The sequence below is a fragment of the Aplidium turbinatum genome, chromosome 16 (assembly GCF_918807975.1).
Source record: "Aplidium turbinatum chromosome 16, kaAplTurb1.1, whole genome shotgun sequence".
Taxonomy (NCBI): domain Eukaryota; kingdom Metazoa; phylum Chordata; class Ascidiacea; order Aplousobranchia; family Polyclinidae; genus Aplidium; species Aplidium turbinatum.
This window is the reverse complement of record NC_137487.1, coordinates 17,388,332-17,413,203: the sequence shown is the minus strand read 5'-3', so window position 1 is coordinate 17,413,203 and position 24,872 is coordinate 17,388,332. Positions and strand designations below refer to the sequence as shown.

Here is a 24,872-nt window from a genome sequence, read left to right as displayed (position 1 = left end):
ATATGTTTGGGCATGATGTCATCAGCCACTCGACAGTCTCGTCATCCAGGGCCTTCAGTCCAAGCGCTCCATGTGGTGGTTGATGGATTGGGCAGTCATGGACGACATGATCTACTGTCTGGTCTGTGGCGCCACACTCGCATCCCGGTGAGGGAGCCAGGCCCCATTTGCACATGTCTGAACGAAAGCGACCAACGCCGGTTCGTAGGCGGTTAAGCCGGACCCACGCAAGTCTTGCGAGGGACATTCCCGGAGGGTGGGGATCGACGTCGGGTAGGAAATCACGGAGTCGGGAGGTGTTGTTTTGCCACTCCATGTTCCATGTGTAGTTCGTCCAGTGTGCCGCACTTATTCCAAGATCTTCAACGTTGTTCAGAAGCTGTCGTGCGGCGGGCACAAATGGGCGTCTTGATTTCAGTCGCTGCTGTCCTCCAGGTAGGCGCTGGAATGTACTGTGGAGGAGGTGGTCGGGGTCCAGTGCGCGACGAGCAAGGGAAATCATGGCTCCTTTACGGCGAAGCTCAGCAGGTTGGATGCCTGCAAGGATGGGAAGGCAGTCCGTTGGAGTGGGACGCAGGCATCCAGTCACAGTGCGTAGTGCGTCATTGATGGCGGTGTCAATGTGGCGGGTGTGAGAGCTGCGGCACCACACTGGTGCGCAGTACTCAGCGGTAGAATGGACAAGGGCCAAGGTAGCTGTGCGAAGGGTTTTCGCATCAGCTCCCCAGCCGGAACCCGCCAGCCGCCTCAAAAGTGCAACGCGCGCAGATAGTTTTTTGCGCAGTGACTCCAGGTGTCGTCGGTACGTGAGTGACCTGTCCAGGGTTACGCCGAGGTAGGTGGGTTCGGCGCAGTAGGGGAGGTGTTCGTCATCGGTGGTAATGTTGATCTCACGTTTTGCTTCCTTGTTGTTTAGGTGGAAGGCCGCCGACACTGTCTTTGCCTTGCTGAGCTGTAGCTTCCATTTCTGGAGATATGTTGATATAGTTGACATGTCCTGGCTTAGGTTCCTCTCCATTGACTGCCAATCTCCGGCTGGATGCAGGAGAGCCAGATCGTCTGCATAAGCATACTTCCTGGAGATGGTGTCAGGCAGGTCATAGATGTAAGTGTTAAAGAGGAGGGGAGCCAGGACAGAGCCCTGTGGGACGCCATTCCTGAGTCGACGTAGTCTACTTCGTCGGCCGCTACCGGTGGAAAGGGTAAAGCTGCGGTTTTGCACAAGTTCCATAATCATATGGACCATGTGCCTGTCAGGAAGGAGACGGAGTAGTTTGCAGGTAAGGCCGCTGTGCCATACAGTGTCGTAGGCAGCCGTGAGATCGACAATATGTCATTGACATCATTTAACTACAATAGAAGCGGGTTTCAGTGCGTTGTTTTCAGGGTCTGTTTGTTGTGATAATCGGATGTTGTTTTAAAACAACTGTTAAGATACCTCAGAAAACAAATATCGCCTTTCTTTACATCATTTCAACGTCCAGGACGTCCCAACTTTCGTCCCAGCATGGGATAATCATAAGTACAGTATGTGAATACAAACAAATATATTTCTTGCTTATTTTCTCTCTTCACCTGGGTTAGAACTCTTTCGTGTTTTCACTAACCGCCCAGACAGCAAAATCTATCATTTTCACGTCTGCTGACGTTGAATCAATGTAAAAATCACTGATTTTGCTGTCTGGGTAGAAAGTACGGTGATTCAACAACATTTGAGAGTCTGCACGGTATTGGTTTAGTTTCGTGGTGATTAATGCCCTTAATGGGAAGCTTGTTCAAGTGGAAATTTGTTCATGCTTCGTTACAGTTTGCATGCAAAATGTTTTTAACATAACGTTGAAGTTATAAATCGAGTTTCAGGTCAGGCTTGCCAGATTGGCCCTTTTGGGGCCAAATTTGTGAAATTTGGCCTTTTTTAGAGATAGTTGGCCCCAAAAAAAATTGTTTGGCCCCTTGCCCCTTTGTTTTCAATATTTGGCTCTTTTTGGAAGCAGTTGGCACATAGCCTACTATCAAACTAGCTATATATTTAAACAAATGTCTTTCGCAAATTGAGAATGAGACCGAAAAGTGTTATTACGATTTTTTAGACAGTGTTTTGCTGACAATGTTTATGCCAATGCCAAAGATTCGAGTGGAAACACTATAGAAAATGAAGATTTGGAATTGTTCTTGTGGAATGTAGACTGTGTTGTTGATTGATTGATTGAATCTTTATCCTCGGACTGGGAAAGCTTCTTGCAGAGCTTAATCCTGGCAGTTTCGCATACTTGTAGAGGCTTTGAATCACTGACGCAGGCCCGATCACCGAGATTGACAGAGTGAAGTTTCCGATTGTTGAAGTCTTGTTGCTGAGGAACTATTCCATCCATTAGATGCCGCTGAATGGAGAGCAGTCCTTAACGTGCGTTGCTCAAGCGCACACCCTGAGAGTCGAACCAGCGCCGCTTGATCTTGAAGCTTCTTCTTTCCAGAAGTGACGCGCTAACCAATTGAGCTGTCTTTGTTTGTCATATCTTTATCCTGCATTGCGGGAAAGCGCACTTGAGCGCTATGCATCGGTGTCCGCCTTCCGACGTACATCTGACCCACGCTGCAGCCGACAGCAATGTCTGTTTCCGGTTATCTACTCTACTTATGACTTTAATTTGGTACTACCCATTTGGTACTACCTACTCAAAATTGATCACTGGGTAGAGGCAATTATCATAAAGTTTCTTGCCCAGATAAACAACAGCAACCAGCAAGTACGGGTGGCTGGAGTCGAACATGCAGGCTCTCGACTGCGAGCCCAACGCTGTAACCACTCGGCCACTGCTGTCATCAAAAATATTGTTTTTCCATTTGCATTGTAACGTTATTATGTTTTATTAGCAACGTTATTAACGTTATTGAACAATTTGGCTCTTTTTTACCCAGTTTGGCCCTTTTTTCGACATTGTTTGGCTCTTTTTCTCAAAAGCTGTCTGACAACCCTGTTTCAGGTACAATAATTCAAGCAATAATATATTTTAAGGTGAGCATGCTATTTCGAGTTGTGGTTAAGTCTTAGTGAGAAATAAAGCACTACCCAAGTTTTCTTATTTTTAGTGTATAGTACATGCGTTCTAAGACTATTTGTCTTACAAAGTACACGAGAAAAGAATCTCATGCGTTTTTACTGGATATATCTCTTCTGCTTCTATTCGATTGCAAGTTGTGCTAAAGGTAAGAAAATAACAGGTGTTATGATTTCGGAAGAAGATACATTGCTTTAAAATGATCAGATGTCTGGTGTCGAATAACTCATTTTTAATTTGAGCTTTGTATCTTATTTACAATGTCATTATATTATCTTTATGGTGATATGCAAGAAGGAATATCATCGGTACCGTTTTTAAAGTCTTCGATGTGACCCTACCTGTAATCGATCTTAGACCTACCAGCACTACAGCCGAAGGTGATGACCACTCGGCCACCCCAGACAGAAATATCCGTCTGCAGACGTTGAATCAACGTAAAAATGACGGATTTTGATGTCTGGAACTGAGCTGGTTGGTTGGTCTCGAATGAATCCAAAACCTTAGTCACCAATGATTTAGCAGTCCCGTGGCATCGTCGTCGTGTAAGCCTCTGGGGCCGAGGTCTATCCTTTTACCACCCCAGATTCACAATGTTCCCGGACTACACTGGAAGGCTACTAGAGAGCAGCCAGTCTTTGATTTCATCATCCATGACACGCAGACCTTCCACTCCGTTAGGTGGCTTGAAGATGGAGCAGTCATTGATGATGTGGTCTGCGGTCTGTTCCTCTGCACCACATTCACAGGAGGAGGAAGAGGCCATTCCCCATTGGTGCATGGTTGAGCGGAAAATCCCGACGCCCGTACGGAGACGGTTGAGGCGCACCCATGCCTGTCTTGGTAGTGTTAGACCGATGGGGCGTGTGTCGGCGTCGGGGATGAACGAATAGAGTCTGGTGGCGGTTGACTTCCATTCAGAACTCCATTTATGGTCCGCCCAAGTAGCCGCAGAGATGTCTTGTACATCAGCTTCGTCGACGGGGGTGCTCGTTTGGGAGAGCAGAGATCTTGTGGTGGAGAAGGTGGTTAGTTAGGCTCCAGTACCCGTCGACCGAGGGACAGAGTGGCTTATTCGCGACGAAGCTCAGCTGTTTGGATACCAGCGAAAATGGGGAGGTTGTCCAATGGTGTGGGACGCAGGCATCCGGTCACTGTGCGCAGGGCGCTGTTTATCGCAGTGTCGATGTTATGGCAGTGAGCAGTGCGGCACCAAACAGGTGCACAGTACTCTGCTGAAGAGTAAACAAGGACTAAGGCTGCTATTCGCAATGTGTCAGCCCTCGCTCCCCAGATAGAGCCCGGTAGGCGCTTGAGTAGCGCAGCGCGGGATGTGAGTTTCTTGCGCAATGACACCAAACGGTGGCGGTATGTGAGCGATCTGTCCAGTGTCACCCCAAGATATCTTGATTCGGGGCAGAAGGACAGAGATTTTCCGTTGTTCTGGACGTGTAGCTCACGATCAGCTTCCCGATTATGGAGGTGGAAAGCTGCTTCCACAGTTTTGGTTTCGCTGAGTTTCAGTCGCCAGTTCTAGAGATAGGCTGAGAGAGTTTTCATGTCCTGGCTCAAGGTGTCTTCTAGATTTCCCCACGACTTTGTGGAGTGAAGAATTGGCAGGTCGTCCGCATAAGCATATTTTGCGGAGACCTTAGTTGGCAGGTCGTGGATGTAGATGTTGAAAAGAAGTGGAGCCAGGACCGATCCCTGTGGGACGTCGTTTTTCAGGCGTCTCAGTCTGCTTCGCCGTGAGCTACCGGTGGTGAGGGTGAAGCTTCGATTCATGACAAGATCCATAATCATATGAACCATATGTCGGTCAGGAAGCAGGCGAAGCAGCTTGCAAGTAAGGCCGCGATGCCATACGGTGTCATAGGCAGCTGTAAGATCTAGAAATACAGCGCCGGCCTTCTTTTTTGCCTCAAGGCAATCCTCGATGTCTTGGGTTAAGAGTGTGACCTGATCTACGGTGGATTTTCCGCGCCGAATCCCAGCTTGCTCTTTTGGAAGGAACGGGTCGATGATTGGGTTGACGCGAGCATAGATCAGTCTTTCGAGGATCTTGAAAGGAACACAGAGGAGGGATATGGTACGATAACTCCTTGGGTCCTCCGATGGCTTGTGAGGCTTAGGGATCGTAACTACTAAAGCTCTTCTCCAGATTTTTGGGATTGTGAGGTGGTGCAGGCAGGAAGAGAGGAATCTACGTAACCAGGACTTTAGGGCATGGCCAGCATGGAGCACAAGCTCAGGGCAGATCTTATCCGGCCCTGGAGACTTGTGTGGTTTCACTAGGCGGAAGGCGGTGGAGAATTCCTCTGAGGTGAAGCATGGACTTCTAAAGTCCATGGGTGAAGTCTCCAGAGATTGCTTCCTCTTGTGGTGTTTCCACTCGCCAAAGGGCAGATACTTCCTTGGCAACAAGGCGGGATGCCTTGCGGTGCTTTGTCTTGTAGACCCCGTTCTGCACTAGCTGGGAAGCAATGGCATTAGCAGAAACGGGGCACTGACGAGGGGAGTTTGCTGAGCGCCCAGTGAAGTTGTTGATGATGCTCCATGCTTTGCGGCTGGAGTGTGAGAAGTCGATGGTTTGGACAGCTTCGTTCCATCGCTCAAGCTTCTTTGTGTCCAGCCGCTCAAGTAGTCTGGTGGCGGCGGTGTTAGAAGCAGCACCACTTATGGCGCTTAGGTAGGAGCGATAGAGAGCTTCACACTCAGAGTCCCAGCATGGTGTATAGCTGGTTCGATGGCCACGTGGTATTGTGGCCTTTGCCGCAGTTATTATGGCATTGCAGAAGTCCTTGTATGCCTCGTCTGCGTTGCATGTTTCAGGTGATGGTAACTTTGCAGCAGACTCATTGGTCAGGAGGCTGTATTGATTCCAATTGGCTTTTTTGAAGTTCCATCGCTTCACCAGTGAACTCGGGACAGGAGACACAAGTTTTGGGGCGATGATGAGGGACGGCCGGTGTTGGGACCGCGGGAACTTCTTAAGCACACGTCTGTCTGGAAGAGAGCTGTCGACACTCGCGAAGGCCAAGTCAGGGTTTGTCCCTGTTCCCCAGCGGCCGGAGTGGAAACTGGCTGGTTCCTTTGGGTTGAATAGGAGGGCAAGATGGTTTGTAGAGGCCTAGTCAGCCAGCAATTCTCCGTCGCTGCTTGTGTTGTTGTAGCCCCAGTCGATGTGCTGGCAGTTGAAATCTCCAGCGTAGAGACTGGGGGAGGGTAACGTTGGAAGGGATGGTGGCAACATTTGCGAGGGTGAGGGCTTGTAGATGTTGACGATGTTGTAGTCTGAGATACAAATGCACACCCACTCAATCTCTGCATCAATTGGAGATTGGTCGACAAAGGTCCACTTCAGGCTCTCATGCACCAACGTGGCAATGCTGTGCTTCCTGCTTAAGGTAGACCCGGCTAGCGTGTAGTTGGGAATAGCTAGCCTATCTGCAGAGGTGCAGTGGGTCTCTTGGAGGAGGATGACGAGTGCCCGGTTGGTATGGGCAAGCTTTTCCACAACTTTGATCTTGCTTGTTGTGTAGCCTTCTATGTTGATCTGTGGCATCCAACAGCAGGTACTCGCAGAGTTCCTGGTAATTACCATTGCGCAAAGTCTTACAGCATAAAGTTGCTTTCTGCCTTGATACTACAATTGAACGAAGTAGTTTGACCCGAAAGACTCAAAACGGTTTCAACTTTAACCTGGTTTCAACTTAACGATCACTAGTTTCAACTTTAAGTTTCTCGCTCGAAGTTGAACATAACGTAACTTGGTCCTATTTCAGCAATGACGTGATCTTTTAGCAGTATTCTACCTCACAAGCAACTATTGAATCTTGCTGAGGATTTTTTATTTAACCGTATAAAGACTGAGGCTGGCATAATATGCCAGCGCCAATTTCAAACGATTGTATTTTAATGGACATACTTGCAATTAAGCTGAAATTTCTTGACTTTTCCTAAATATTACTTGGCTAAACGTATTTAAAGTTTCGTGGCTATATCTGATTCGGTTTGGGAGATATTTTACCGTTTTTAGCATATACCGTGATATATTTCATTGATTTGCTCCTGGAGTGAGAGCAGATTGCGCTGGTTGTTTTTTTTTTATAAAAAGAGTGACAGATCAACGATTGTTTATTCAAAGGCGCCAAGCCTCCAAGCCGAGTCGCCTGATGAGCTTATAGCACGTGTAATTTGATAAACCATTTATTTTACGCTGATTGAACATCATTGCACAATAAATCAATGCGAAAAGTGTGGCATTACAAGCTGGGAATAAAATAGTTTACATGGACAAAGCCGGATAGTCGAAATTGATGATATTTTTAATAGTAAAATTGTTTCATTTCGCAATCGTTTAACATTAAAAGTCGAATATTTATAAGTCGATTTTTGATGGTTTTATCCACAATTTATACAGTGTCAGCAACCATTTTTATTCCGTAATTTTCTAGCCGACAAAACTGCGCTGTTATTTCGTCGATTCAACGATTAATGACAGCTATTAGGTGTAAAAACATGAAGATCGGCTGACGGATATCATCGGTGACTAAGCATTGCGGCATTGTCAATCTGTAAGCAAATACAATTTATTATTCAAGTTCAATGGAACTTGATTCTAGGTGGCTGGTAATGTTCAACATTGCCAGATTTCAACATTCTCAGTTGTTGAATTTAAGTTAATATAACCGATTTTGTCGGCGGACATATTCTTCCTGGAATAACCTACTTCAAAGTTTGGTTGGTTTCTGGTTTGTCCATATCAGTTTTTCGTCGTTAGATGTACCTCTAATGTGAAATTGGGGAAATGATGCAAGTATTGACAGAAATCTGCGTACATCTCAAGAAACAGTTGTTTCCGATCTTCGCATCTTTCCAAACAAACTGAAATCAAATAAACAATTTTCACGTCTAAGCACTGTGGTCAAACGTTGGGTCGATATAATAATGTCGCACTTTTGCCTGCTGGATAATTACAGAATAAATAGATTCTCGGCAGTTGATGAGCGGTTACGGTTGTTAGTGTGAGAGACAGAACGCAAAGTGTGACACGGGATTACAGTGACGTTATTATCTCAAGCAGAGCAAGCCTTGTTTCTTTACTATAATTTACATCTAACTTTGGCGATTTAACTCCTGTCTAATAAATCTATTACAGCTATACACATACACTAAGGCGATGGGAAAATCAAAAAATTTCAAAAAATCAAAAATCGAATTATCACACAGGGTGGCTATTGCTATGTAGAGTATTTCTCTAAAATTTCACGCAAAAATATTCAGTAATCTTAAACATGTAGTCGATTTTGTCCCTGGCGTTTGTTGCCAGCACAGAGTTGCCAGGTACAAATTTTTTGAAGAAAAAAACTTTGTTTATTTTTTTTAATTGATAAAAATTTCCAACTTTAACAACCACAACAACAATTACATATGACGCGACTGCTAGTTGCCTTTTTAGTTAAAGGCTGGGGGTGTACGGAAAGATATTAAACAATCACCTGGCAACCCTACTTTTGCTTGGTCAGCAAAAACTGATGATATTAAAGCTTTTTTCACTTCTATGGCAAGAGTAGGAATGCACTGTGCATAAGATGACACTTTGGTTTTGTTGTAGTAATATGTATTACATAATCACACAACGCACTGCACTAATATTCGATTGTTTTGGCCGATTTACATTTGTTTTTTTGAGAGATATAGTACCTTCAGCTCTACCAATGGTAGCTTACACATCAACCAACCAACTTTATATGTGCTTGTAAAACGTGCACAAACGAATGAACAAGAGTTGCTGCCTTTGGTTTGCGAATATTTTCTAACATGTTCACAGCAAAACATCGCAGAGCAGGATCATCACTGGATACTGGGGCATTGTCACATTCAGATGTACTAGGTGCAGCTGGTTCGAAAGAAGAGTCATTTTCTTCATCAATTGCTGCAGAAAACTGCTGTTTCTTCCAGTTCTCTTCCTCTACCACTTGTGACTTCTTTGCTGCAGCGAAATCATCTACTCGCTGTTGTTTGAGGCTCTTGAAAAACAAGTTTTTTGTGTGAATGATAAATGTAAAGAACACAAAATAATCCATGTAAATCAGTTCAGTTTGTTTTTATTTCTGACTGTCACAACAAAAAACAATATATACCAAACATAACAAATAATACTCTTTCGGACAAATGGCAGCAAAAATTAGTGATAGTCAAGAAAAATCTTCTCAACATAGCACGACTAGCTTTAGTGAAAGCACAAGTCTGTCTTTAGAGACATAGAAATCAGAACATCTGAATCACTTTCCCGTGAGGAAATGCTTTAGGAAAAGGAAAAATCCTTAAACCACCTACTATCTAGAGTTGGTTGCACTACATCTGCAATGGTGAAGTGGGGTTGTAGAATTGGCAGTAACTCATTGTCTCTCTCATATGGCTCCATTCAACAAATGTTGTTAGAAGAGCCACGTCAATGACAACAACTGACCAACCCCAGCACACAACATGAGACCTGTCTATGCATGACCCGACCCTGTTATCAAAGAATATACTTATACAAGCCTGTGATCGAACAAAAGTTTGGTACATTTCACAGAAAATCACTAGACAAAAACATTTGAAAAGATATGTAAGAACTCACCTTTTTGTTAACTTTCTTTTGAAGCGTTTTCGTTGTCCTTTTGTCAAGAGGCCCAATTTGGTATAACGGTGCTTCTACTCCACGATAACGTTGGGAGAGGAGAAACCTCAATTCTGTTTTAGGAATGCGATCTTCATTTGAAAAGAGAATAGTTAGCTTTTTTTCCAGCTTCCTGAAAAAATAATACCTTATGAGTGCTCTATCTTCGTAAACATGCAATTAATTATTTCAACACATTAAGATTTTGAAAAGTGTCTGCTATTTGGTTACTGTACGTGTACTGTCCATTCATGCAAGCTATATGTCAGTATTTTTAACAACTACCGGTACCCTTCATCCATATGAAAATATACGAGTTGGTCTATGTTTTATGCCACTACCAAGCTTAATTAAAACCTGTCAGAGATAAAGTACTTGAGTATTACCTTCAACAAAGCACAGAATGCAAGACCATAACGTACCATAGTGTTGGTAAATCAGCAGTGGGAAGCTCCTTCGAGGGTCCAACGACAGAAGAGCTTTCCGTGCTTGTTACTTTTTTTAGAACTTTTAGGCATGATTTAACAGTTAACAATGCTACCCACAACAAGGTCACCTTATGAACTAAAGATAATATGTGAAGAGATTAATGCAATTTTTTGAAAAAAGATAATCTACATACAGTAGGCTACAGAGAACTAAGAATTTAAGTGCTGAAAACTTAGATGTCTGAGCCTTCCGTAATACCTCTGGTAATACTATGAACTTTATTAATGTCATTTTAAAAGCTATATATCATAAACGCAGAAATATCAGAACCACAAACTGCAACTTGACCTGAACAAGCAGTTCTTATTCCAGAAGACCTGAGATAATTACAGACATTGCCTCCTACTTTACATGATTTGGAAAACCTAGCCTAACCTAACTTTGAACCGAAGCCTGAATGATTTAACAACCAAGCATAAAATTATAGTAAACAGTTCGGCTAAAACAACTTCTTATCTGAATTTTGCAGCCTTATCTTCAGTGATGGCTATCCCTCGTCTTCGAGGATGATGGCCTTCGCAATAAAATAAAAGCTAACGGTGAGTTCTTAAATGGCTAATTAGTCCAATCTTGGCTTTAAAAGTTCGGTTACATTTGGTACATTTAAGATCGTTTGGGAGAGTTGGTTGTGGGTGTGATTGTCGTTCTTTTCTTTGCATTCTTTTTTCTTTTAACCAAAGTTATCTTCAGTAATCAGCATCAAGCTATAAATCTCTAGTCTCAGGAGTAAGGACTTTCAGCAGCAGACAGCAATCGCTCGCGCGCGCGTGTGTGCGGCACACAACGCGTTTTCCCTAACTAGCCAATCAGAGCGCGCTATCTGGATCACGTGGATTGATGCGTTGTGATAGTATTTTTTGTGGAATCACCTTGCAAGAATTAGAAAATACTAACCTTAAAATGCTTACATGTTTACGGATACTGGATTTTATTGCATAAAACTTCACAAAAATACTCTACACAACAGTAGTCACCCTGTGTGATAATTCGATTTTGTCCATTCAAATTTCACATCGCCTTAATATACACATGATTCGAAGTCAAGTTTGAATTTGTTGGAAAGTCAGATAAATTTTCTTTCATTTGGTAAAATATCTAACTGACAGCATGCATATCAAAGGCGTAACAAACGTTCAGAAACGCTTCCCCCCCCCCTCCCCCAACTCAAGGAATCCCAACCCAGTCTGAATACGGTTAATAATAATAATCTTTTTATGACGTATTTGGAGTGGAACAAACTAACAAGAGTGATTACTATGAAATGCCATGCAGCGTTGAAAGCATTGTGCTTACAAATGAGAGCATTTGTATTTTTGTCACTATAAGCCTAATATGGAGAGCACTAGCTGGTAATCCCTGAGGACGTCCACCGTTCGACACTTGAAGAGGGTGTCTAAAACGTTTTTTGCCTAGACTGGATAAAGTGCAGGCCTTACTTATTAGAAGAAATGGTGTATTGAAAACGACAATAATAAAACGAAACAAACAGTTGCTTACCGAATTCTTACATATTCCCTAGTCACTCCAAATCTCCAGTTCTCCAGATTTATAAAACAATGACCACTCCAGTCCATGCCAAAACGTAAAAAGAAAGATCAACTAGCAAAAATTGTTAATGCATGGCCGGGTCACTCAAGCATGAAAATAGAATGGAGCAGAGATACAACAATAATATTAAATGGGCGGGGAATCGTTTCTAACATACCCACCCCCAAAACCAGAGTTTAACAAATGAGGGTTTTACCACTGTAAAACGATTACAACGAAGCAAAATACAAACCAACTAATTGCCACAAGGTGGCCAAATAAACGACAATGAACATGAATTATGCAAATATCGACCAGAATCAAAAATATTCGCGGTTAGCAAGGATCACAATTGCAACACAAAGGCTGGCTTGCATTACACACAAACTTAATAGAACATGCATAACAGTAGCCTACAGAAGGACATCGAAGACACGCCCAAGAGGAGTTAAAAAACCCTTTTGACCAACATGCTTAGCGATTGCTAAAATTAAGCACAAAAACATAAGTCTACCGACAACTGGAAGTCAGCATAAACGGATACACGAAAAACAAATGATAGCATACATGGTACCAGTGGCAGAAGTGGGGATATGGCATAAACAAAAGCACACATACAACCTAATACTGCACAATGCTATGACCAGCGCAAGTGACATTAACGTCAGAGCAAAAGTAGGCTACCAGAAAAAACACGCGACTGTTAAGTCGAGTCGTGATAATTAAGCAATGAATTGACAAAACACGAAAAATAATATCGCACATAGCAAAAGCATTAGTAGTGAGACAGGTGTGTGAAATAGTCAGACCAAAAACAGAGCTAGACTGCTACAGTGTAAATAACTGCAGGATGCAAATAGAAACAACACTATTAATGGGAGTCAATAACACAGTTATGGCAGAACTGCTGGATGCAAATGCATCGACGACGCCGCGCTAGCTGCGGTAGTGAGGAGCACAAGAATAATAATAGTAAAATAAACACAAACACGCAATACAATTCAAATATGAAACCTAAGCAGCATGAGCAATGTCAGTTGTGCAATCGTGCCAACCAGCCAGCCTAGAAAACAAAATTGTCATTTTAAAAGTCCATACTGCCCTCTAGCAGGCAGACTGGCAGATCTTTCTGATGTCGCGAACAAACTCTGTACCGTCAGCAACCTTTACTCGCACGCGTCTGACAAGTTTATTAGTGTCCGGCATAACTTCCTTTACAATAGCCTTGGGCCAGTGCCCACGTTTAGTTGCCTCGTCCGTTACCAGTACCAAATCGCCTGGTTTCAAGCTTGGAGATGTGCCAAACCACTTTTGTCGGGGCTGCAACAGAGGGAGATATTGCAACAGCCATTGTTCCCAAAACTTGTTTGTGAGGTATTGGGTCTTTCTCCAAGAGCGTCGATAACCGTCAGCCTTCATAAAAACATCTGGCGGTAGGGTGTCACAAGCTGATCCGGTGAGTATCATACTTGGAGTCAGGGCTTGCAGATCATCTGGTGACGATGGGAGCGAAGTGATGGGACGATCGTTTAAAATTCTTTCAATCTCTGCTACCAGCGTTAGAAGGTCGAACTCATCCAACGTAGCGTTTCCTACCAGCGACCGCATCAATTTTCTTAATAAACGAAAAAATATTTCGTAGAAGCCGCCTTGATGTGAAGCACGCGGAGGGTTGAAGTGCCAGTTCGTTTCATGCCGAAGTAAGGCATCGGTGACTTTCTTTTGATGGAGGTTCTTGAGTCCTTGCCGAAGTTCGCGGTCTGCAGCAACAAAGTTTCCTCCGTTGTCACTGTACAGATCAGTAGGACAAACGTTTCTACGGCTGCAGAATCTTCGGTAGGCTTGAATGAATGCACTTGCCTCCAGGGATTGCACGACCTCAAAGTGCACAGCACGGGTCGCCAAACAATTAAAAATACAAACATATCGCTTAACACTGCTGCGGCCGCTCTTTACCATCAATGGACCAAGAAGGTCAGTGCCAGCAGCTTGAAAAGGAATGGATTTGTTTACGCGTGGAGCAGGTAAGTTGCCCATCTGCTGTTTTCCGGCGGTAGCTTTCCAAAAACGACAGTTCATACAGGAATGCAAGACCCTTTTGACAGCTGATCGCCCTTTGACAATCCAATAACGGGAAGCAATGGCGGTAAGGACTTGTGAGCATCCCATGTGTCCTTCTCGTTCGTGATACCTCATGATCACTAGATCGGTGATTGGGTGCTGATATGGGAGAATGATCGGATGCCTTCTTCCGCTTGACAGAGAAGATTGTTGCAATCGCCCACCAACTCTTAACGTTTCGTTAACAACATAGGGGTTTAGGGACTGTAGCTCCTTCAAAGCCACATGCTTCTTCAACTGCAGGTCGGACACGAGTTCCACCGGGGCGTCAAATCCTGGGTGGTTATGGAGAACTGCAAACACCGTCGGGTATGCTTGATGCTGGGCGGCTGTGACAATGGCAAGTTCAGCTTCGTCCATCTCCTCGACACTGAGCGAATCTGTCTTAACAGTCAAGGAGTCATCTCGGCATTTCCTTTTCAGGTACAATTTGAAGCGAAGCAACCATGCAACCGTTCTTTGCAGATCGTGGAAATGCGAGTAGCGGGTAAACAACCGACAGAGAGAGTCTGAGTCCGTAATCGCGTGTTGCTGAGCTGAGCAATGTTCAATGCTTTTAACCTCTGGATCGTCTGACGAAATTCCGCCAACAAAGTCGGGCTGGTTTGGCCAATTGCTCGTGACATCATGCAAAAACTTAGGACCATTAAACCAAAGCTTAGCGGTATTAACTTTATCAGGCCAAACTCCCCGAGACGCGAGGTCAGCGGGGTTTAAAGTAGTCGGTACATAATGCCATTGATTGACACTGGTAAGCATGTGAATAGTGCTCAGCCTATTAGCCACAAAGGTGTGGAAACGAGTCGAAGTATTATTAATGTAACGCAGCACAACAGTTGAGTCTGTCCATAAGACAACACAATTGAATTTAAAATCACACTCCGTCAGGATAAAATTGCAGACTTTGGCAGCGAGCACAGCAGCAGTGAGCTCCAGGCGAGGTACGCTAACAGGCTTTAATGGAGCCACTCGAGCCTTGCCAAATAGAAAATTACAAATTACTACAGAATCATCATAAAACACTTTAACATAAAACACGACCCCATAGCCACTGGTACTGGCATCACAAAAACCATGCAATTCAAAGCGGATAGCACATTTACCAAAAAGAGTCAGGCTTCTAGCGATGGAAACACATTCAAGCTCTGGAAGGGCCTTTAACCAAGCTTCCCAATTAATGTTTACTGGCCCAAGGCCATTAAGGGGTTCATCCCATGGCGTACTTAACAGAGGCCAAACCAACGTGCGTGCTGGAGTCTAAACTGGAGGCGAACATTTTCATTGCCATATTGCATTGCAAACACAGTATATTTAAACCTAAAACGATTATAATGAAAATTTTGCTTTCAAATTTCAAAATGTAAAATACATTTTCATCCATGGCATTTCATATGCTTGACATAGTCTATTCCAATGAATAGTTGTTCCCGTGTGTGTTACAATAATAAAAACAATTACAATAGATGTGTAAGGTTTTAACTTTGAAGTTATTATTTTGTATAGAGCTGATTCACAAAAATACAATGTACCTACATGGTCAAAACTACTACATGAAAGGACTGTGGCCAGTAGCGCAACCAGAATTCTAGTAAAGTGGGGGGGGGGCTAAACCAAGCCCCCCTGGTTGCGCAACTAATGTGGTGCTACTTTAGCTCAGATAATGAACGAAAAAATTATCTGTTACGACAACTTTAAATAATATCAGTGCAAGGACTTCTCAGGTCTCAGATCTGATATAAAGTGAAAAACACGACATAACGAGGTTCTGCAACAGTGGTTAACAACTTCATGAAACATGATATAACCATAAAGTACCCATTGGCAAACTGTGTCACCTGGTATATGCATATATATGGTATATTTCTCTTCAGGATTTCGAGGTAAACGAAAAGTTGTTTCTTTGTTTGCCTCATCATAATTTCCATGGCAATTAGTCACACATATATATGGTATATTTCTCTTCAGGATTTCGAGGTAAACGAAAAGTTGTTTCTTTGTTTGCCTCATCATAATTTCCATGGCAATTAGTCACACAACATTTTCTACCCATCTTAATTAAATATCAAATAACCTCTTAACATACTGTGAAATATACATGAAGATGTAATGAAAACTATGCCTGCACTAACTATCGGAATGGCCCGTTTCAGTGAGTCCGATTCGGTGAGTCCGATTCGGTTAGTCCGATTCGGTGAGTCCGATCCCTTAACGGGGGATTTTTTCAATTTTTTTTTTAAATTATCGGGTACCGTAGCCTAATTATCATTGCCGTTTTAGGGTTAGGGTTTAGGGCTTAAGGTTAGGGGTTAGAAGTTAGGAACTCACCGAATCAGACTAACCGAATCGGACTCACCGAATCAGACTCACCGAATAGTAGCAGACCCCTAACTATAGGCTACACTTTGCAATGGCACAAGTTTGACAAAATTAAGGTCACAAATGATGCTTTGAGACCGCATGAACTGACCAAATTCAACTTATCAAACTTTAAGCAGCACAATTTAAATGCATAGTTTTTATAAGAACAATCTAAACATGTTAACGTTTTGCTTTTTTTTAAAAAACTTTGCTGGTCTCAAAATCTGGAGGCACGACGATGGGAAACTTTGCGTGCCTCAACCCTCAACAAAGCGTTTGTTAGACTATTCCTTCTTATACCACATTAGACCATTCCTATTTATACTACATGCACAGTATAGAACAATCGGGTATTTTAGACGGCAACAAAATTTTAAAACCAGGTTCGAAAATAAGAGTGTCTCTTTATTCCTGGGTGCCTTCATGCCACATTTTTGCTGTACTGTTCTACAGTGTAGCAAAGTATTAGCCTGCACAAGTCTAGCCAGACTAAGCAATTATTTTTTTAAAGTAGAATTTCAAAATGCTGCATAGGATTTCTAGATTTGTCTGAGCCATGGCGACCTTGAAATACTGACCATGCAAGCAATTTTAGGCTCAAGAGCTGAAGGCTGACCCTGCAATCATGCGTTTAATATACTACACCTCTACTAAAAATAAAAACAGCTACACCAATTTGGAAAAAAAAACAAAGCTAGCCTCAACAATTCCCATCATTCTCAAAGGTACCGTACAGTAAGTTACTTTTCACACAATTTCATAACACTTCTGGGTGTGCCCTCAAGTAGCCTAACATTATTTTACCAAAACCGACGCGGCTACCGGCATTCGCTAGCTAGCCTTCAGCCTCGGTACTCAATATTTGTTTGCATGGCCAGTATTTCAATAAATCAACATTTCATTTATCCAAATATCCTACCCTAAATAACATTTCAAAAGCAAGCACCTTAAAAACCACCGCAAAACCTAATTCAATTATTGAACACAATATCAGTGTTGCCAGAAGTTTAAAACAATTAACTTTTTAAAGGAAATGCCATGAAAAGGAGTGCAATTTTCAAAACAAAGCTGAGTAAAATTAAAAAAATTGTTCAATATATAAATTATAAAAACCGCAGATAAAGCTGCTAAATGAAACGTTTAGTAAAGTTTCATCACATAGGAATTACATTAAAATTGAAAGAAAAAAAAAGTATTTTAAAAACTAAGACTTTTCTGCGCTTTTGAAAAGTAAAGATAGTTCTTGTAGATTTTTCCTGTTCAAAGAAGGGTATGTTAAAACAATTCTGCAAATTCAATAACAGAACAACGGGACAGTACCGATTAAAGCACACAGATATCTGTTGGGGTTTTCACACCTGGCAACTCTGCATCGTTTTAGTATGCTTGCGCAAATGGCGAATGAATATACAATTAAAAATTGATTTTCTAGCAAACTTTTTCATATAAGACAAATATTTAAGGTGAAAAACGTTCACTTCAACTTTTTATACATATCTTTTCAATATGGTATGTCAAAGTCATGAAAACATGTTCGCCTCCAGTTTAGACTCCAGCACGCACGATGACATGGCCTCTGTTGAGTACGTCATGGTTCATCCCAATCAAGTTGAGCGTCACATGCCTGCTGCAGGAGTTGCCTAGCAGGTAAAATGAAGGGTTGTATTAGACCTAGTGGGTCGTATGTTTGCGAAATCATGGAGAGAACGCCTCTCCGGGTGTTAGGCTTTTGTTGGATACTCACCCTCACCTCCATGCAATCGCTCGCAGCATTCCACACAACACCAAGGGTTTTCTGCGTTGGAAGCTGGCACTGAGGCAAATCGACCTTCGACGCCAAGTCTTCCTGCAACACAGAACTCAAGACCTCTGCACTGTTAGACAGGAATTTAGTTAAATGGAAGCCGCCACTTTGTAATAGTTCACGCAGTTGTTGTATTAGTTCGATAGCCTGATCCGGCGATTCACATGAATGACAAATATCGTCAACATAAACATTTTTTAAAACTGTGTTAACAGTGTTTTGATCAGCACCTGCTTCATTGTCTTTGGCAGTCATCCGAAGTGCGAAGGCAGCACAGCATGGCGACGACTTTGCTCCAAACACATGAGTTTGCATACGGTAGTCGACAGGTTCCCGCTTGAGATCATCGTCCGGATACCATAAGAATCGAAAGGCATCCCTGTCTCCTTCGTCTACACGTACTTGGGAAAACATGGCCTTAATATCGCCCACAACAGCGATCGGATGTTGCCTGAAGCGAAACAATGTTCCTACAAGGTTATTGGTGAGATCTGGGCCATGAAGCAGCTTGTCATTTAATGACACGCCTTTAAACTTCGCGCTGCAGTCGAAAACGACTCTAAACTTGGCCGCATTGGTCGTGCAGTGATGGGGCACATAGCACGTCTTCCCTGGTGTGTCTACCACACCAGTTTCAAGTGGCACAGCATAGCCACATTTAACATATTCCTGCATTTTATCACGATACTTATTGAATAACACCGGGTCAGTAATAAATCGGCGCTTCATTCCCTCTAGGCGCTTGAGTGCCATAGAGCGATTATTGCACAAGTCCGGGTCTTCATCCTTCCACAACAGCCCTACAGAATAGTGTCCATCCACCTTCTTCACCGTGTCCTGCATGATCTGCAGCGCACGTTTATCCTCAATTGAAGGACAGGGGGCCTGTGGCTCATCAATGTCATTAAAATCCTGCAACAATACATTTAACATTCTATCGCAAGACTCCTTTACGCTAAGAAAGTTTACCATTACTGGTGAGTTGAGTTGCCTATCGCCACCATCTTTCCCATAAATGGTCCAACCCAGAAGAGTGTGCAGTCCACATGGTTCTCCTGGTGCGCCAGTACGAACTTCCTGCAAAAGATAAGCCTGGTGAAGATCGCTACCCAATAACAACTCAACCTTCCTATCTTTTAGTTCAGGGAACTTTAAGTCCTCCAAATGACTATATGCACTACTAAGTGCTTCGGTGGGAATACTGTGGCTGACATCCACAATCTGGTCCATCACCAGAGCATCTGCAACGGAAAACACAGCCTGCTCTTCCATTCCCTGCACAGCCAAAAAATCAATTTTCTTGTCATGAAAGGAGACAGCATTGGTGGTCAGCAACTCCACATTGCTTTTTGTCGCAGCAACCCCTAAGCGAGATACGAGGCTTGAGGAGCATAGACTGACGCTAGAACCTTCATCGATAAAAGCATAAGTATAGGTATAGTTGGAGGGGTCCCCAGCCCATACCTTAACTGGCAAAACCTTAAAAATTGTTGTCCCAGATGTTGCTGGCACAGTTGCGGACGTTGTTGCTGAGATGCCCTTCTTCAGAGCAGAGGGGCTTTCCTCTTCCACACGGTTTACATGCAGAAGTGAATTATGCCTCGATCCACACGTTGCACAAGATTTCTTAAATCTGCAATCAACCACTCTGTGGCCTGCTCTCAAGCAACAAAAACACAGTCTATGCTTTTGCACCAGGGTTCTTCTTTCTGCAACAGGCTTTTGTTTAAACATCTCACACTTCCATAGGGCATGCGACTCTGCACACAAACAACAGGACTCTTGCTTATGGTTAGCAGATTGGGAAATCTGCTCTTGGGTTGTGCAAACCGAAGCACGCTTGTAGCCACCTTGCGGATTAGATCGAGCCATCGTTGGTTGTAGAGCTCTCTTAACATCTTTGCCTGGTTGCATAAGATGGCCATATTGGCTGTCGGCTCGAGAGGCTGCATCCTCGACCAAGACTCTTAAATCGCCAAACGTGGCACAGTCCGATCCCAAGTGATTAACATTAACAAACTGCTCCTTTAACTTATAAGGAAGTCGCAGGAACAGCCGTTGAAGCACCTCATCACTGTTTAAAAGATGGGACTTACCCCAGCCATCGAAACTGACTTCACACTTATACATCTTGTCGCAAAGCTTTGTGAGGCCCGGCGCATCCCACTCTGAAATAGGGGGTCCTTGCAGCAAATCTTCCTTCACTTTGGCCATGAGTTTTCCAGGGTTGCCAAACCTTTTTCTCAATCTATCCCATGCCATTCCATATGCTCTTTCACTATTTTGCAAGCAACTCAGGCCAGAAATTACTTCCAAGGCCTGGCCTACACAATTGTCCTCCAAAAAGGCGATGCGATCTTCAAAGCTTAGATAGTTTGACTCAATGTATCGTTCAAAACGCCTTTTAAAGTTAAAGAACTTTAACACATTGCCGTCAAACTTCTCCAGCTGGGGTTGAGGCACGACGATGGGAAATTCACTACTATTATTAGCTTCAGTGCGAAAGGGAGATGTGTAAGGATTAAGAATATTACTAGCACTACTGCTGCCCTGAAGGATACCCTGTTCTGCTTTTACAGGTGGTATCTTTACACCACTCTCACGGGGTGTCACGTGACTGCTAGACTCAGCAGCTTTGCCTGTGTCACTGCCTGCATCCATAACTACCGATGATGTTTGATGTGACACTCGCTTGGATTGCTCTCGACAGCTTCGAATGAGGGTAGAGCATGCTTCAAGCAAACCATAAATGCTTTCCCCCATACGGTTCATCCTAGATTCTATTGAGCCTGATTGCTGTGGTTTGCATTTGAGTAAATCTAAACGTTTAAGGGAGAGCTTCCTTTGAAGTTCAAGGCATCTTTTCTTTACCTCCAAAACTTCAGAAGAGCTCAGGAAATCATCACTTGAGCATAGCTCCATGTCGATGGAAGTTATGCCAAGCTCGATTTCAACCAGCTCTTGTTCTAACACAACAAGACCTGGCAGCTCTTCGCTACTGTCATGTTGACCACTAATATTAGAGGCGGCCTCATGCTGCTCTGTTGAGCCACTAGCATAACCATTTGGCTTACTCCGTCTTGGAGTTTGCTTGGGCTTTTTACGAGCCATAATTAACACACAGCAATATACAAGCTACAAAAAACAAAATCTGTATGGTACTTACCTTTGGTGAGGTGACAATTGACCTTCACGATGTTACGGAGAATGTCAGTAAGCAACCTACTAAAATTACAGGGTTTAACGGTAACCAGTTCTACCTGACTAGAACAATGGCCTGACAGAGTACAGGCTTAGAAGCTTCAATCTTTGGCAGACCTGACAAGACTGCCCAAAGTGAAGATCTATTTACAAAATTTAAACCAAGTTTACAACGTGGCGGGCTCAAAGGCACAAACCAAAAAATGAATCCTTGGCAGACCTGAAAAGACTACCCTAGGATAACAAACAACTAGTTACAAAGTTCAAAGAAACTTTACAGCATGGCAGGCTCAAAGGCACAAACCAAAAAATGAATCCTTGGCAGACCTGAAAAGACTACCCTAGGATAACAAACAACTAGTTACAAAGTTCAAAGAAACTTTACAGCATGGCAGGCTCAAAGGCACAAACCAAAAAGTTAATCCTTGGCAGACCTGAAAAGACTACCCTAGGATAACAAAACAAATTACACAACTAGCTAAAGTGAGCTAGACAAAGGCACATACCATAAATGAATCCTTGGCAGACCTGAAAAGACTACCCTAGGATAACAAACAAATTACACTACTAGCTAGAGTTAACTAGACAGGCATAACCTTGCACCAAGCAAAGGTATGTTTTATAAATGATGTCTAAAACGTTTTTTGCCTAGACTGGATAAAGTGCAGGCCTTACTTATTAGAAGAAATGGTGTATTGAAAACGACAATAATAAAACGAAACAAACAGTTGCTTACCGAATTCTTACATATTCCCTAGTCACTCCAAATCTCCAGTTCTCCAGATTTATAAAACAATGACCACTCCAGTCCATGCCAAAACGTAAAAAGAAAGATCAACTAGCAAAAATTGTTAATGCATGGCCGGGTCACTCAAGCATGAAAATAGAATGGAGCAGAGATACAACAATAATATTAAATGGGCGGGGAATCGTTTCTAACAGAGGGCACACTGCTGCTTCAGACGTTTCGACTTACTTGGAATTAGAGACGAAGATGAGAAGAGAACAAGAGATAGCTAGAGAAGACAGATAGCGATATAGATGCCTGTTGGCAAAGCGCCTGGCTTTGTGAACGAAGAACTTCAACATCAAGCGACGCTTGCTCGGTTTTCAGAGTGTGCACTTGAGCATCGCATTCCAAGGATTGCTCTCGATTCAGCTGCTCCTAGTGGATGGAATAATTCCCCTGCAACAATTATTCAAAAACTTCACTTTACCAATCTCGGTAACCTGGTATGCGTCAGTAGTTCAAAGCCTCCACACAGTGGCGGCTGGTGAGTTGTAGAAATGGGGGTGCTGCGTGTTTTGAAAAATCATATTTGATTAGGTGCATTCGTATTTTCAGGTCTAAATTGTGACAAAAGTTTAAAGGGCCATGCATCTTCAAATTGCACTTTGCGATTTTTTTTGTTTGTATGTGCTCTAGATGTTTATAATAAAGGGTTGTTATTGAAATTTTCCCAAAATTTGATTGCGTTTCCTTTGTAGGGCCGTTTTAGTTTGCTCTATATTTGTTGAAGGCGCGCGCGCACTGAACCGTGCGATAATCACGTGTGACGTCATGAAAGTACTAGCCGATCTAATGTTCGCGCAAGATGCATTCTAAGCAAGTGTTCGTAGTGTCGTTTCCAACAAATACAATGAACTACATGTATTTATGTCGATTGTAAGCGGCTTAGTAGTTGATAAAATGAACACTGAAAGCAACTACCTTTCGGCAAGTACCATATTAGTTTGTAAAGAACTAAGAAGATTCTCTCAGGACCTCTAGCATAGCTTACTGGACATGTACAAAATTCACTCTCTTTGTGCACACGGAAAAGCTTTTCTCAAAGCAGACTTTGTATTGTGACTTTATTTCAAATCAGGATACTTAAACTCTGTAGCGCACCCAGCATGGGGCTAAGGGGGCTCAAGCCCCCCCAAACCTGCCACTAAAAATGAAGATTTTGTATGCTCCTCATTTATACATTTTGCTTACAGGTTAGGTATGAATAAGACACAACAATACAACAGGGCTGAGCATTATAACAATATATTTTACATATTTAACTTACAAATAGTTTTAACAGTTGAACGTTTTCGGTTTAACTTAAGCCCTCATCAGGAATCTGAAAATATTTATAAAAATGCAATATATTCCAACTTTTTGAAGGTAAAATTACATTAGGAAAAGGCAACTACATAAATAACTACGAAAAAATTTGCTCCACAGGGAAGGTGATATCCAGTAAATGTTGAAGAGAATGGACTCGCCTCCAGCAAATAATTGTTTGTTTAAATTTGAGTTATAGCGTTTGATTAACAGTGCTTCCTAAATTTTGTGTCAAATTGGAGTTTGTCTTTGCGTAGAATTTTAAATGAGTCGGCAGAGAATTTTCGATCAGAGCAAAAAGAACACTCCATGATATGGTTTTTAATGGCACTTTTCTTTAACTCCCTAAAGTTCAGATACTCCTGTACACTTGTGGTCATATGTCTGGTGGACATACGTACCGTACATCAATGCCGAATCACACGGACATGTAAAACTGTATATGACGTTTGAGCAGAGAAACGAAGGCATCTGGGACTTTAGTTGAAAATACAAACTAAATTTGAATGTTTTGTAAGTAGGAAAAACGTCCACATCAAATTTATTTTTTACAAAATTAGTGTTAGTTGTTGTTTTCGCACTTATTTGTGTCGGCAAACGGAAAGCTAATTCTACTTTGTCATACATGACGAAAACGTCGAGATCTATAGAAGATTGCAAGAGTGGACGCAGGGATGAGGAAGCTGATGGTGCTAGTAAACATTCAAATATCTCAGCCAGGAATTAGCAACGAAAAAACATAGAGACAGCTTTATTTTGGAAAAATGCCGAAGAAAACATGATCTTATCCTTTTGCTATGCCACCGGACAGCACCATTTTACAGGAATATTCATACCCACATTTTTGTTGAAAATGCTCTCAGAATGCACCAAATTCAAAGTAATTTTTCAAAAATTTCTGCGGGAGGCCTCCCAGACCCCTCGCCACTGGATGTCGTTTTAGGCGAACACGCCATAGGGCTTTGCCCGCCGGCCGTCAAACCCCCTCTTTCAAAATTACTGGCTACGCCACTAGCTGTGAGTGCCTTTAAATATTAATCAAAGGGATGGGCATTGGCCTATTGTCACTGTCCTTATTGTCGCAAACCACTCGTCCGACATTTCTGAATTAGCCCCCCCCAAACTTTTTTTCTGGGTGCGCTACTGCTTAAACCCAACTATTCATTTTTGTCACGTGGAAACTTCGATCTAATGGCCGAAACGATGCATGACATCAGAGGCACACGGATTGATCTACCAAGACAACCCCAGATCCACCGAACAAACTGTCTGTGGGAAACGTGCTTACAGCATCTGCAAAAACAACTTTTGGTTATATTTACTCTTGCATCTCCAAAATCCTAATAAAATAAAAAGCATCAGTCAGCTACCAGAATTGCATAAAGTAGCAGTCACATTCATTGTGACAATTTCATTGTGACAATATTCTAACTGTACCTTTCGCAACATGCCAGACAGGCAGACATCAAACACATGTTCAACTTCTGGCATGTGATCCCGCATATATGCGATGATTTGTGGATGGCGGTCAGTAACGAGCAGTTTCACCCG

General features: G+C 42.7%; 1 protein-coding gene across 1 annotated transcript in view; it reads left to right on the top strand.

The window, feature by feature from the left end:
* Positions 1 to 3,094: 3,094 nt before the first annotated feature.
* Positions 3,095 to 24,872, top strand: part of LOC145785985 (limulus clotting factor C-like) — a 75,479-nt gene continuing 53,701 nt past the window's right edge. The window contains exon 1 of the mRNA XM_082597678.1: positions 3,095 to 3,207. Within this exon, the coding sequence (XP_082453804.1) occupies positions 3,150 to 3,207 (58 nt within the window). The 5' untranslated portion in view covers positions 3,095 to 3,149. The remainder of the gene's footprint in view (positions 3,208 to 24,872) is intronic.